This window comes from Vanessa cardui, chromosome 2 (assembly GCF_905220365.1).
Source record: "Vanessa cardui chromosome 2, ilVanCard2.1, whole genome shotgun sequence".
Lineage (NCBI taxonomy): Eukaryota > Metazoa > Arthropoda > Insecta > Lepidoptera > Nymphalidae > Vanessa > Vanessa cardui.
This window is the reverse complement of record NC_061124.1, coordinates 2,327,100-2,342,967: the sequence shown is the minus strand read 5'-3', so window position 1 is coordinate 2,342,967 and position 15,868 is coordinate 2,327,100. Positions and strand designations below refer to the sequence as shown.

Below are 15,868 nucleotides of genomic sequence, written 5' to 3'. Positions count from 1 at the left end.
GCTGCAGGACCTACAACAAATGCTGAACGAGCTGGCTGATTTTTCTATGCGTATCGGCCTACGGATGAACTTGGATAAAACCAAGGTCATGTTCAATGAACATGTTCTACCGGAACCGACTACGATACACGGTACCGTCCTCGAAGTTGTTCAAAAATATGTCTACATCGGGCAGACTCTGCGATTAGGTAGAAACAACCTTGAGGACGAGGTGAATAGAAGAATTCAGCTGGGTTGGGCAGCGCTTGGGAAGTTACGTCGAATCTTAACATCGTCGATCCCACAGTGCCTTAAGACGAAAGTCTTCAATCAGTGCGTCCTACCTGTCATGAAACGTGGACACTCACGACAAGGCTGGTCCGCCAGCTTAAAGTCGCTCCGCGTGCTATGGAAAGGGCTATGCTCGGCGTTTCTTTGAGGGATCGCATCAGAAATGAGGTGATCCGTCAAAGAACCAAAGTCATCGACATAGCCCACCGGATTAGTAAACTGAAGTGGCAGTGGGCTGGTCATATTTGTCGGAGAACCGACAAACGTTGGGGAAAACGTGTTCTAGAGTGGAGACCGCGTCTCGGCAAACGTAGTGTAGGACGTCCTCAGGCACGGTGGAGTGACGATATACGCAAGGCGGCAGGCAGGAGCTGGATGCGAGTAGCCGGAGAAAGACCACAGTGGCGTGCACTGGGAGAGGCCTATGTCCAGCAGTGGACAAAAATAGGCTGATGATGATTGTGCCTGTAATTACGCTGGCTGGATCAACCAACAAACCAGAACAAGACAATATTAAATATGGCCGTTTGAAGATAGAATATCTGATGAGAAGGTACTCAATCAGACAGGCTCTAACAAGTAGCTAGACCTTGTTATAAATTGTTTCTTATATCTTGAGTAATAAGCAATAATCTGCTTTATTTTAAGATACCTACTTAGCTGGTTAATTTAATTTTAATTAGACAATCAGCTTACCATCAGTAGTATTATAAGTAATATACGTCTAAAATAAGTAGGCCAGACGCCTATTTTGTTTTTTTATTCAATTCGTTCCACTTACATAGTAGGTCACTTCACAAATGTGTCACGTGGTATAAAAATATGTTCACAAAGGCATGACTTTTACAATTGTACGGTTTAAATGGACGTGGGACTTGGGGTTACATAAATCTAGGCAAGGGTGGTTTTTTCAAACAAGAATACATACTCCTTTGTGATAAATAATATTTCTACTAAGAATAGTGTACTAGTCAATTAACTGTCAAATCAAATTATTTACTGTAAACCAATTGTGTATCTGTGATAATGCTCCGTTCACATCGTCATAGTCAGTCAGTTTTTTGCCTGTCAACCTTAAAAATCAGCGAAGTATCGTCTGCAACACAACAACAACACTATATCACAAATACCTTTAACATAGAAAGGAATTTATATATACTAGGAATAGAAAGGGACCCAAAATTGAACCTTGTGTAGTTTCTATAACTGTGATTATTGGTCAGGAATTATCATTAATAGAGACCGACCACGTAAATGGCTCGCCATTACGTTATTAGCGTTACGTTTTTAGCTTAAACGCTGATCATAATCAGTTTAACTAAAACTCACTCTGACTGACGCATCGCCTGAATAAGGTCATCTATTCAATGAATACAGCTTTTATGTGTATAAAATAAACATCTACGCATTTACAATATTATCACAATGTAACAATTACACAATATAAATAAATTTCAATAAATATATGTTTTTCATAAAAATAAAAAGGAAGAAATAAAAAGTGCGTGATCAAGAATTCATGCGATAATTGTTAATATTGCGTATAAATAACAAGGCGGAATTTTGATTAACTTAGTACATGTAAATTTATTATTTCCATTACAATCGAACTATCCTCTTTCTAACCTAATGTTTAACGCTCAGCGTCGTGGAAGAGGCCTCTGCATCTTCCTAAATGAATTGGAGTCCTTAGCCCAGTACTAGGATATTTCTAGACTTTTACTTTACATTAAAAGAGTCACAACAACAACAACAACAACAACAGCCTGTAAATTCCCACTGCTGGGCTAAAGGCCTCCTCTCCCTTAGAGGAGAAGGTTTGGAACATATTCCACCACACTGTTCCAATGCGGGTTTGTGGAATACACATGTGGCAGAATTTCTATGAAATTTGTCACATGCAGGTTTCCTCACGATGTTTTCCTTCACCGCTGAGCATGAGATGAATTATAAAGACATATTAAGCACATGAAACAGCGGTGCTTGCCTGGGTTTGAACCCTCAATCATCGGTTAAGATGCGCGCGTTCTAACCACTGGGCCATCTCGAGTCACATATAGATAAAATAACTTAAAAAATCCTGACCTATAAAAACTGTTTTTATTAACGCTGGAACTTGGAAGGCCTGCAATTCTGTCGAAAAAAAAAAAACTTGAAATTTAACTCGAAACCTTTTGTACGGCGCATCACAAAGGCGGATAGTACACCATTTGGAGCTTATGTGACTTGTAATTGGACGTGAATGCTGTCGCTCCACTAAAACATCAATATTCCCTCTGAAAGTCTGATCCACGTTGATGGTGATTCAATTTTCGGATTTCTGGACTGAATTAAATGGATTAAATGAATCAGATTTAAATATATTATTATTCCAAGTATCCATTCCATTTTTAAAAAGTGAGTGAGCCCAATGGCGTAGCTAGGTGAGGAAGGGCCCCGGTACATAAAAAAAGAATCAGGGAATAAAAAGGGAGAATAAAATTACCCTTTAAAATTATAGATACCAAATAAGAAAGTGCGGAGAGTCGTGTTTTTCTAGCTTCAAAAGCTTAAGGTTTAGAGGGCCTTTTGAACTCCGGGGCCCCGGTGCACTGCACCGCCTGGCCCTACGATAGCTACGCCACTGAGTGAGCCAGTGTAAATGCAGGCATAATACCAATATGTTATATCTCCGAGGTTGATAGCGCATATGAAATATGCATATCGTACAATATCCAAAATCGAAAATGGTGGCTCTATTTTTCCAGGGTCGACGAAGAGGACCTCGAGGGTTAAGTAGCACGATCATGGTGCAAACCTAGGTGTAGAACCTAATCCTGATAGTGGAGCGTCAAGCAGCACTTATACCAACTAGGCCTGAAGCTCATTAACGCCGCTGGCGATCTGGGATCCTACCAATCACTATGCCATCGACTGCGGGTATAGTGAGGTCGATGGTGCTGTATGTTGCTCCGATTTCTATAGACGGCCTTACCAGCGATAGGGCCGGACGATCAGGGTATCTTGCAGATGTATAGGGACATGGTGGTGAAAGGTAGAAGAGGGTATCGTCCAGCGTTGTGAACTGGAGTGTGCTGTGTGGGAGTCAATTAGCAAAGCAGAGACAAAAAGAGTTCTCAGTACCCTGGGAATCTCCCGTAGGAATTGACGGCTCGCATATTCGGGCCAACAATCAGGGCGTCATTATAGTATATGAAAGAAATCCTCGCTGAAAAGACGAAGAGGATACTGCTGATTTTTAATGTTTATTCCGATGTTCTAGGGCGCACTAGGCGTCAAGTCCCACAGTTTGTACCACGTAAAGTGGGGTGCTTTACGTGGTACAAACGCATAATACGAATGCATTTATGGGCTAGTCTATAAGTATTTACAATATCATAATTTGTTTTTAGGGCACCATGTATACACAAATTAAACAAACTAATTAGTAACAATTTCAAGTAAATTTAAAAATCATTGTTGAAGAGGGCAATTTGTACCGCCATCATATAAAAGTTTAATTATTAACATAAATCCTTTTAGAAATTCAATTTAGCCGTATAACAAACAAAGCAATACGTGGATGTTTCAACGAATAAAAGTTTTAAAAAAAGTTAATTTCTATCACTTACAATTACAGCTAACAGAACCGTGGTCTCGAGGGTTGTGTCGTGACGACAAAGCAATTATACGCTGTGCAAATGGCTTGTTACCCTAATTAGGCGTTTTTATAATTTCATGATAAAGTTCGCGATTACCTTAAGGGCAGGTAAATTGTGGGCATGATAAATTTAACGTTGTATCAAAGATTGTATGCAGTTTCGGATTCGTAGATCAGTCGAGTTGGCCCAGTGGTGTGTGCATCTTAACCGATGATTGCGGGTTCAAACCCAGGCAAGCACCGCTGATTCAAACCCAGGCAAGCACCGCTGATTCATGTGCTTAATTTGTCTTTATAATTCATCTCGTGCTCAGCGGTGAAGGAAAACATCGTGAGGAAACCTGCATGAGACAAATTTCATAGAAATTCTGCCACATGTGTATTCCACCAACCCGCATTGGAACAGCGTGGTGGAATATGTTCCAAACCTTCTCCTCAAAGGGAGGGGAGGCCTTTAGCAAAAACAGTGAGAATTTACAGGCTGTTGTTGTTGTTGTTGATCAGATCTTGATTTCTACAGTAGCTAGTTACAATTATTATTTGTATATAATTAAGGTCGTTATGTGAATAATTTTGATGAAAATTAACGTTTTTTTATTCATTTCATTTTTTATGTATTTAAATAGACTTCGTTTAACGTAGATATAGCTTTGTGGTGAACGTAAACTCTTTCTCATTAATTAATATTTTAAATATGAGACAACATAACATACATTACTCTGATCCCAATATAAGTAGCTAAAGCACCTGTGTTATGGAAGATCAGAAGTAACGACAGTACCACAAACACCCAGACCTAAGACAACATAGAAAACTAATGATAATCTACATTTACACGGCCGGGAATCGAACCCGCGACCTCGGAATGGCGTACCCATGAAAACCGGTGTACATACCTCTCGACCACGGAAGTCGTCAATTTTATTAGCATATTAAAGTTGGATTACATCATTATCACTAATAAAATTTTGAGAAAACACGTATATCAATGCTTCGTAGCAAGTTTTCCACTGTTATTATTATTTTTATAGCAAAGCTTTAATTCTTTCAGCTAAATAAAAAAATATCAAGAAACAAGCAGAAAAATAAAGAATAAATATTGCTCAACTTATTTCATTTTCAACATAGTCATTATTATAACTTATCCGGCACAAACCCTATATAGCTATCTACTACTAAATTTAATAGACAGATACTCTCCCCATAAATTGAGATTATATTCAACTCGAGTCGAAAAGTAATCATTCCCGTCCAGCCGAGATCTACTCTACAATTTTACTTGGTGGTAGGGCTTTGTGCAAACCTCTGTGTAGGTACCACCCACTCATCAGTTATTCTACCGCCAAATAACAGTACTTAGTAATTGTTGTGTTCCGGTTTGAAGGGTGAGTGAGCCAATGTAACTACATGTACTAGGGACATAACAACTTAGTTCCCAAGGTTGGTGGCACATTGACGATGTCAGGAATAGTTAATATTTCTTACAGCTTCATTGTCTATGGGCGATATTGACCAATTACCATCAGGTGGCCCATAAGCTCGTCCGCCAACCTATACCATAAAAAAAATACCACGATCTAAAGCCTATTCCAATGGAAGTAGGAATAAAGCTAAAAAATACCTTAAAATTACATATTTCATGAGTTCATTTTACACTACTAAAAGTTTATGATTAATAAATATTTATTTAGAGACAACAACACTTACACCTACACCTACTTACAACTAATTATTTTACTTCGAAAATTCCGATAAAAATTTCGTCGACTTTCAAAACGCCATTCTTTGGCAAATCAATAGTAAATATCATAATTGAATCAAGCTCTCCAATGATATCGCGTTCATTTGCTGTGAAATATTGTTCATGTGTATTTTCCCATCTTACGGTTGTAATAGAGTATAGTGTTCGCTTCAAATTAGATTCTAATATAATCGTGACCGTGTGGCCCTCTATGTTGATGAGAGATGGACAATAATTGTCGCTACATGGAAGGGCCCAACAGGCAAACGGAGAATGGGAGATCTTACACAAGATGGGAGATGGGATGGGACATAAAAAAGATCGCAGGAACAAACTGGTTAATAACAGCAAAGAATAAAGATAAATGGAACGCTTTGGAGGAGGCCTGCACCTGAGAGGGGTCCATGCAAACACAAGTTTTCCAAGAAGAAACACCTTACCTATGAATTCAAAATTATATATTTAAAAATATCAATATTTATTTCTACTTAAATATCCAATTTTTTATATAACATCAAAAAAAACTGTATAACGTAACATGTACATTTATGCATGGAAGAAAAGGCTTTTTTAGTTTTTATTTTATTTTATTTATATAATCGAGACCTTAGCGACCAATATAAATAAGTAAAACTGATCCTCAGTTACGATTCAGCTGAAGTTTAGGCATAGACAATTTTAATACTTTTTATTTTTTTGATATAACTATACCGATTAATAGTAATTAATTAAAATTCCTAGTAAAAATGTTGATTACATTTTTAATAATTTAATATAGCCAGCACTAAAACCTACGCAATTTGACATCGTATAATTATATTTAGATCGTTTATAACGCATTAAACAACGAATACTTAACCCGAGTTTTGTAATTAATGCTTGACGTCTGTGCTGATGGAACGACTTAAACGTGTACCATAAACTAAACAATACCTAAGTTGGTTAAGTGTAAAGTTACCTAATGTAAAACTCATGTAATTATTTTTTTATGTTTGTAATGGATAATTGCTTTTTACGTTTCGGTTTTGTGTAAATGCCGAATGAAAAGTTTGAAATTCTACTTTTGAATAATTAAGTTAATATTTAATTGACGAGGATAACATATTATAAAATCTAAATGTTTGTTTATTGTTTTTAAAATAATGTTTTCGTTATGTTTTGAAGTTTCATCATTATATTTCAATAAAAAATATTGCATTTAACATCTTTATAGACATATACATATATGTTTCTAAGTTTTTCCTCTATGCCTTTCTAATCCATTCATACTTTTAACCTTTTTTATTGATGCTGTGTTGAGTATTATAATTTCGATAGGACTATTTTATTGCGATTATAATATTAATAAATAATATTTGCTAGCTTTTTGTTTTGCTGAGTTACTACTGAAACCTTTTACTTAGGTATGGTAGGTTTCTATACCCTCCAGGAAAAGTCCCATTGACTTAAGAATTGTTCTGTCTAACCGGAACAAATTTATAAATCCTATTACTAATATAAGTTAATTTGAATCGAATAGGTGAACCAGTCTTGCTTAATGGAGACAACAGGCGTAAATCAGAAAACTTGGTAGGCAACTGACTGAGAAATTTTTGTATATCCTGGTTAGTTAGTGTTGTCTTAAATTTTCGCGATTATTACACATTTAAATAAAACTAATTATAACGGATGAATCGCGTATATTAATTATTTTTAAACATCCCGACGTTTCGAGCACTTTGCAGTGTTCGTGGTCACGGGTAGACCATAAATATAATATCTATGCTAGACGTCCTAATAATATTTATTTCCCTAACTCAGACGTCCTCGCCAATAAACGGTGTAGAGTCAGTACGCCTACTTGCATCACATGTGATGCAAGGACGTATGGTGAAAGATAAATTTGTATCATATGTGATGCAGGGACTGTCAACGTGTTAACCGATGATTGCGGGTTCAAACCCAGCCAAGCACCGCTGATTCATGTGCTTAATTTGTCTTTATAATTCATCTCGTGCTCGGCGGTGAAGGAAAACATCGTGAGGAAACCTGCATGTGTCTAATTTCATCGAAATTCTGCCACATGTGAATTCCACCAACCCGCATTGGAACAGCGTGGTGGAATATGTTCCAAAAACCCTCTCCTTAATGGAAGAGGAGGCCTTATCTCAGCAGTGGGAAATTTACAGGCTGTTACTTTACTTTTATTTCTTTTTTGATATAAGAGTAATAATGTAATAAGAGTAAGCTCACTAACAGTAATGAAATAAAAAACTTTTGTATTTATAAGTATTTATTTAGTCTTAGCCCTGCTTCTGCGCGATCTCGCGTGCCTTAGCCTTCTCGAGTTTAGCGATACGCGCGTTAGACTTGTTGCCGAGCACACCACCGCCCCAGTGCCTGCGGAGCTCTTCGTAGCGCTCGTTGAAGTTCGTCCTGATAGCTTCAACCACCTTGGAGAAGGCGGCTCTGTCACCAGACTCCACCTGTGTAATTAATTTTTTTGATTAAGCCCATAGTTCACTGTTAGAAGTTTAAGTGATATCTAATATATAGATTTATTAATATTGTTTTTTACAGAACATTACAAGGAGTTTTTTATGTAACTTTCTGAACGATGGCATACTCAGATATTTCTCTTAGGTGGTAGAAAAGTTTTCCTCACGGCGCTTGGTTAGCAAATACATCATCACTGTAAGACCATCATACTTCATTCATATATGTAGTTCAAATTAAACAAAACCCATACAAGTGTATGGTTAATAGACACATTTAAAGAATATAAATAAATTCGTTATTAGATTTCAAGTTTTAGGGCCTTACTTCAAGAGCTCAATGTTTCCTTTAATACAATACACAGTATAGGAGCAAAATTAAAAACAGAGGTTTATAGTCTAATATGGCCCAACTTCCATCTTTTAACAACCAATTCATCCTAGATAAATAAGAATATAACATACATGTGTCAGAGCTAAACATGTGCAGGTCTTCCTGTGTACAAGGGCTCCGAGACGGGATTTGCCCTTGACAATACAGTACGGCACACCCATCTTACGGCACAAGGCTGGCAGGAATAGTACCAGCTGAAACAAACAAAAAAATAGTTGAGTATCATTTAAATATACGTTTTTCCTTAATTTAATTCAAAGTATCGCTCAGAGTCAATCATCTTCATGCAGCGTATGATGATTATAGATATCACAGCCTCAGGTGAAGAAATTCTAACATCATAGCAAGTTTTCATATTATTTGTAGCCTAATATCTTAAGATACTCAGCTTTCAGTTTTCAAATATTCATACCATTTAGATCTTTCAAGATAATTGTTGACAAAAATTAAATGGTTCAGAAATATAAGGCAAAGTAGTTAAAACTTTTTAAACTGTCTATGGATGCAGGACTGCTATTTACCATTAGTGCCATTACAACAAATATTATTTGAAGGGTTTTGAATATGTATATTTGAACCTATTTTCTATTTATCTATTACAAAACTGGCACAGAAAAAACAAATTGTTAAAAATGAATAATCTTTTATAAGCCTGTAATATTCTGAATCATCATATATAAAGAAAAACAATATCAAATGTATTCAATACCTCAATGGGATCGACGTCATGTGCGATCACAACAAGCTGAGCCTTCTTCTTCTCAACCAGCTTGGTGACGGTGTTGGTACCAGAGCGAATGGTGTTTGGCCTCTTCGCTGGTGGCTCTTCCTTCTTGGCGACCTATGGCAAATGACAAATAACTGGTATGAGTACAATCCAAAATGTGAAGAAAATGATATTTTAAAATTATTAAATCAGAGATCTTGGTGGATAGTCTTCATGGCAATCTGAATAGTTTTTATGCATCACTTCATGAAATTAATAAATAAACATATATTGATACAGTACAGTACTCTTTACTTTTAAGGAGTAAGATTACGAAAAAATTTAGTCAAGTATAGTTAAGCCCAGCAAAATTGGAATGGAAAGGTAGATTTGAATTTAAAATTTGAGGAAACTGACTAAAATAAGGACATCATAAAGTTTCAAATACCAAAACAATGTGATTGTAATAAAATTTTTGGGTTTAGCGTTACTTTTGAATATTAATACTTTTTAAAAGAAACTATTTATCAGATACATTATGTAAGTATCAATAATAATTAATAAACAGAATATATAATACCTTAGCTTCAGCAGCTTTCCTCAGGCGTTCCTTCCTGACTGCTTCAGTCTCTGGTCTGTATTTCTCAAGGATCTTGAATAGACCCTTCGCTGAAAAGTATATTTACTTCGAATAAGTAACTATATTTATAACATGTTCATGTGTCAAATGAATTGTATAATTCAGAGTTAAAAAGCTCGTATATTTTTTGATAATCACAGTGATTCATAGTTGCATTTGGGGTTCATCATATAAAAACTGACATATTGACTATTATAAGAGACTAACCTATAAATATTGTTTGGGAGGGAAGTTATGATCTGTTTGAGAACACTATCATCTTAGGAATTGTAAATTAAAGATGACAGAAAAACAGTATTCTAAACTAGACTCGATACAATAATATTTACAAGTTAATCGGACTGTTTTACTACCGTTGAAGTAGCATCGAGGCAAAAAGGTTCAACATCAAAAATTTAGTTAAGCATACATTTTCAAATACTTTCATTTGTTTTTCACAATTATATCAAGACACACCTGTGGTCTTGTCCAAGGTCTGGGTGAACTGGTTGATTGGTGGCGGCACCTTGAGACGACGCTGGAGTACAGCCTTTTGGCGCTGGATGCGAATGTACTTGGGCCATCTTACGAAACGGGAAAGATCACGGGTCGGCTGGATGTCTTGGCCTGTTGACAATGACTTAATGAGGTTATGATACATTTACAAAAGTATTCATTATCACAAAACACTAAGATATTTTTAGAGTAAAACGCATCTGTCTGGAATTTAAACTAAAGAAATTTAATTAACTATATATAATCAGTATTTATTTAAAATTATGCTTTGCAAAGTTTTAATTGACCTATTTGAAGTTTAAAATAAATCAATTTCTCAATAATATTTGGTAGCTACAAAATTGTATTTGTTTTAAAACAAATTGCAAAGTCAGTAGTAATAATATATTTTATATCCGAAAAACGTGTATCGTGTTTAACAGTAACAGTGCACATACAATACCGCGAATTAATTGACCAATCAGTGTTAAAAAGCTCGATATTTTATACCCACATGGTAATTCGGGGTTAAAAATTTTACATCATTTTGGTCATTAGCAAAACACAAATTAAGTTACAAAACTTTAAGAGGAACTTACCGATCGCGAAATTCTTTGTTCTCTTCTCGAAGAGAGGATTTACAACCTTTTTAGGTTCAACTTTCTTCACGACTAAAGGAGCAGCCGCTACTTTCTTTCCTACCTTCTTTTTAGGCTAAAAACAAAAAATTTGTTACAGGTTTTGTCTCGTAAATACCAATTGGATATTTAGTTATTCATCTTCAGCGATCTTGGTGATAATTCAAATGTAATCATACACAATCATTGAGTAGTTAACATCATGGTAGGTAACCAATTTGAGGTTATATATTTAATTTCGCGTTAACTTTACTAAGCCACGTTGTTTGTGAAAAATAATTGAATGAAATACTATATAAAAGATCTAAAACTGTATAATAGTAAATATTTTATGATAATTGATTATGTTTGGGTGTTGTTAAACGAAAAACAACATTGATGATCCGCACTTACAGTATTGGATGTTCACAGGTTTTTGGATTTTTTCCGAACAAAAATAATATATTATTATAAACGCACATGGTTTTTACCTTCTTCTGCACCATCTTGATTGAACTTTATTAATGTGATCTAACGGCCACGAAAGGATACGTGACCGAAAAAGAACACCAACCTTTCGGCAAAAATGGCCGAAACAAAAAGACAGAGGCGGAGAGGGTAACAAACGTCAGTCAATATCACAGATAATACTAATGTCAACAGATAAAATAAGATACACCTACGATTTACCAATGTCAAAAGAATGTTGCCAAATACATTTTTTTACGATTTTAAACATGGAAATGAATTTAAAACAAATATATATTTAGCTAACTATGAATATTTAAATATACGTTATCAGTACTTAAATTACATAATTTTTACAAAAATTAAAAATTACTCTACAATATAAATTAATAGTCTAACATAATAAGTTGTGTATTGTTGTGTATAGTACAACAACAGTATAATAATATTATATTTTGAATATATATAAATATATGTTCAATATATAATATTATTATAAACGCGTATTTTATTACATTACACACATTACGTTACAATATATTTATAAATAATCAGTTTGTAATATGTGGGGTTATGTATACCAACCAGCTATAATAAAAAATAAATTTTATACAAAACAAACATATAATATGAGAAACAACATTAGGTTTAAGGTAACTAAAACAAAAATTCAAATACATCTTTGAGGTACGAAGGTGTTTTAAAAATTATTATAAATTTAAAGACTTCTTCGATGTTATGAAATTTTGATGTTAATGGGATGCCTCCAGCTCGATTTTAACAGAAATAGAAAAAATTATAATGAAATTTTTTTTATTAAAAACAAAATTGTATACATGAGTATATGAAAAAAGAAATTTCGCTGAGTTTCTTTTTAGGTATGAGGTTTCTTTTTTTCTTTCCGAAACGGCTTAAATTTTTTTTCTTGATAGTCAATACGTTGGTGAAATTATATTATTAAAAGACTAATTTGACTATGACGAAACTCGACTCAACTCAAACATACTTTTTTGAGTTGAACAAAGATAATATTCACATAAAATGTTTGGGTAATATGAAGTTAAATATTCATAAACGCTGCAAGTAGTAGCCACTGTTATAAAATCAGTTTGCATAAATGCAGGGGTGAACAAAAAATCTGAGTCGTTTTTTTTATATTAAATGTTATTATGTATTGTTGACAAACCTATTAAATTGATATATTTGTTTATTCTTCGGAAAAAATATCTTTACAATTAACTTAAAATTTAAAACGCGTCATCTAGCGCTCGCTATGGTACTAAATGTTCATGAAGTACGCAGATGTTGTAAAAGATGGCGCTATTATCTCAAAGTAATGAAAGTAAAATATGTGTATGGTATGGTCTAAAATTTCTATGGAACTGTCTGAAAGAAATAAAATGCATCATTTAAATATTGTAATACAAAACTATCTACATGTTCTGTAACATTTTCTATTTGTTTTCGCACATAAGAAAAATAATGATATTATTAAAATATGGAGGCTGCCAGATACATTATTTTGTTTTATCATAATTTACTTAATACAAATTACGCACTATGTTTTTACAATAACATTTTTCACAATGCATAAAATCGAAGCATAGGTAAATAACAACGATAATTTGCATGTGTATAATATTGTTTAGAAAATATGATATTTTATTATTAAAATTTATTTATAAGCAATCGTTATCGTGCCAGCTGGATGTTATCATATTTTAATAGGTACTGTATTGATATTGCGGAGTTTGAAACTTGGTGTAATATTTTTATGTTTATCTTTCGTGTTTACATAATGTTCGTCAGTGTTCCCATCTATAACTCCTACTTGTTTGGCACATCTAAAAAGAGTTTCGAAGTTTATAAATGGGATATGTATTTTTTGAAAAACAAATGCCAACGAGATGCTTTTTTTTCTTATAATGTTTCCTTTTACGAATAAATAAGAAATATGTATATTGTATAACTGTAATTTTATTTTATATGTGTAGTTAAATTATTCGCCACTTGCCCATAAAACAACACAATTGATTTCCATAATAATAAATAGAATCAACCCATAATGTATTTTTTATACTGTTCGATTGTAGTCCTGGGTAAGAAATCATTTTCATTAATATTTTCACGTTGGTTTATAATATAAATAATTATATCGATTTGTTACAGTTTTTAGTAATATTTCTAACAGCGTCAAAGTAGACATGGAAGGTTCGATCAGTTTAGGCAAAGATATCTTGGACTCTTTATCTAATTTTTTTGGAGGACCAGTTTTAAATTATAGGCGATCTATGGCACCGGTTGTAGATGAAGATAACATCACAACCCTTGTTAAAACGACAGCTCTATGCAAGGATCTACAATTTTGCGTTCCAATGTGGAATTTCATGGAGGAATATGTGATTGTATTGGCAAAATCCATTCAAACTATCCTCAGTGGAATATTGGAAGACAGTTTTAAGAGGTTTATATTTGAGGGTCAATTGAAGCTTTATTTGGAAATGGTGAGACATATTCTCGAAAATACGGACGCGAAGATAAGCGAGGATAACAAAATATACTACTGGATAGATACGATGAAAAACATCTGCTCGAAATTCCAAGAAATGTCATCGATATTTATAACAGAAGAATTTCAAATCGACCCAAACAAAGTAAACGATGTCAAAAAGGACCTGGATCATAAATTAGTTATTGCAACGGTCTTGGTAGAAATGAAGTATCAAGTTGAATTATGTTACAGGCATAATATTTGTGTTGAATCGTTTGAAGTAACGAAAGCCTTGAATACGCTCCTTGAAAGATTTAAGTCGTTGTCTGATGAGAAAGTCAGACAGTTTCTTAAGTATTTCTATGAGGGTCTTTTTGATACGCCGTTTTATTCTTATATAAACGAAGAAACTGCCCATGAGCTTCAAGTCATTTTGAACGATATGGCGTATTCCAAAGAAGTATCCACAAAGGATGTACTGTCAACAATCCAGGGTATAGTCAAAACAAGGCTGGACACCATAACAACGAACCAAGAAGAGAAGTTGTATCACGACGCTCTCCTAATTCATGGTATTCTATCAGATATGGATCATATTTATAGTTTACATAAATCTAAACAATTTGCTATATTTTTCGAAAATTTTCTAATCTGGATCGATTCCTTAGATTTCCAGTTAGATAAAGATATCCGATTGGTTATGCGAGACATAGGAGAAAATTTGTGGGCAGCTCCTCATAATTTGTTGGTCAAATTGACAAATGAAGTCAAAGTATTTCTGGAACTGACCGTAGACCCTGTTCCGAAAAATAAGTAAGAAAGACATGCATTTTTCTTTTTGTAAATGAAATAGTTCTGTTTAATTCAGAGTTCGGCGTACTTTCTTTACAGTTCCAACCAGAAAAATAAAATTAATGAAATTGATATATAAACATACGTACTATGTAATTATATACTATTATTAATTTAATAATAGTATACAAGTGAGATTGCTTTCAAATAAAACTTATTGATACTAAATTTTATGTGAAAAGTACTAAAAGTGTAAGGAATATCTGATAAAAGAGTAACCGTTAAAGTTAAAGGTAAATTTAGGTAAAATAAAATAATACACGATATCAGAGTAATTTCAAATATACCTATTTATCGCTGGGATATTTTATTTATCGAAGTCCCTAGAAATGCAATCCTATTTTGGACTTTTTATCCTAAACAAAAATGACTTACCACCTTCAACCGGCAGCACCGGAGGTCTGGGCGCCCTTCATTTCTATCTTTAAGGTTTGTTTATAATTTATTTACATTTTGTTTCAATAATTTGATTCCGATACGATTTGGGAACCTTCAAGAAAAGAGCGTACTCCTTCCTTAAAGGCCGGCAACGTTTGCAAGCCCCCCGGTGTTGCAGATGTCCATGGGCGGTGGTAGTCACTTTCCATCAGATGTGCCTCCTGATCGTTCGCCCCCTATAACATAAAAAAAAACATTTAAAACACTAATATTATGATATTACTTTTTCACTTGGTGGTAGGGCTTTGTGCAAGCCCGTCTGGGTAGGTATCACCCACTCATCAGTTATTCTACCGCCAAATAACAATACTCAGTATTGTTGTGTTATGGTTTGAACGGTGAGTGAGCCAGTGTAACCACAGGCACAAGGGACGTAACATCTTAGTTTCCAAGATCGGTGGCACATTGACGATGTAAGGAATAGTCAATATTTCTTACAGCGTCATTGTCTATGGGTGATGGTGACCACATACCAGCAGATGGCCCATATGCTCGTCCGCCAACCTATACCATAAAAAAAAAACATAATATTATATATATTTACATATAATTAATAATTTGATTTGACAAAATAGCGATTACTCGTTAAACAATATGAAAAATACAAAACAAAAACAAATTTACCAAAATTGAATATAAAATATAAATTGAATACCCCGTAAC

At 34.2% G+C, this 15,868-nt stretch overlaps 2 protein-coding genes and 1 non-coding gene across 3 annotated transcripts; 1 reads left to right on the top strand and 2 right to left on the bottom strand.

The window, feature by feature from the left end:
• Positions 1-7,910: 7,910 nt before the first annotated feature.
• On the bottom strand, positions 7,911-11,605 carry LOC124538466 (60S ribosomal protein L7a). The gene is made up of 7 exons (XM_047115541.1): positions 11,448-11,605; positions 10,939-11,053; positions 10,322-10,471; positions 9,806-9,894; positions 9,229-9,360; positions 8,591-8,713; positions 7,911-8,116 (listed from the first exon to the last, which is right to left on the bottom strand). The coding sequence occupies exons 1-7, from the start codon at positions 11,460-11,462 to the stop codon at positions 7,934-7,936; spliced, it is 807 nt and encodes a 268-aa protein (XP_046971497.1). The 5' UTR covers positions 11,463-11,605; the 3' UTR covers positions 7,911-7,933.
• Positions 10,816-10,890, bottom strand: LOC124542957. The gene has a single exon (XR_006967414.1). It is a non-coding gene; the product is annotated as a small nucleolar RNA SNORD36 (small nucleolar RNA).
• Positions 11,606-13,435: 1,830 nt separating the features above from the next.
• LOC124538456 lies at positions 13,436-14,734 on the top strand. The gene is made up of 2 exons (XM_047115529.1): positions 13,436-13,523; positions 13,594-14,734. The coding sequence occupies exons 1-2, from the start codon at positions 13,490-13,492 to the stop codon at positions 14,730-14,732; spliced, it is 1,173 nt and encodes a 390-aa protein (XP_046971485.1). The 5' UTR covers positions 13,436-13,489; the 3' UTR covers positions 14,733-14,734.
• The last annotated feature ends 1,134 nt before the right edge of the window (positions 14,735-15,868 follow it).

Bases quoted from the DNA above. Each gene is read 5' to 3' on its own strand.
- LOC124538466 (XM_047115541.1), bottom strand. The intron at 9,361-9,805 runs GTATTATATATT...CATTTGCCATAG, and splicing joins GGAAAGCTGCTGAAGCTAAG to GTCGCCAAGAAGGAAGAGCC. The intron at 8,117-8,590 runs GTATGTTATATT...TTAATTACACAG, and splicing joins CATGTTTAGCTCTGACACAT to GTGGAGTCTGGTGACAGAGC.
- LOC124538456 (XM_047115529.1), top strand. From the start codon at position 13,490: ATGTATTTTTTATACTGTTCGATTGTAGTCCTGG. The intron at 13,524-13,593 runs GTAAGAAATCAT...GATTTGTTACAG, and splicing joins CTGTTCGATTGTAGTCCTGG to TTTTTAGTAATATTTCTAAC.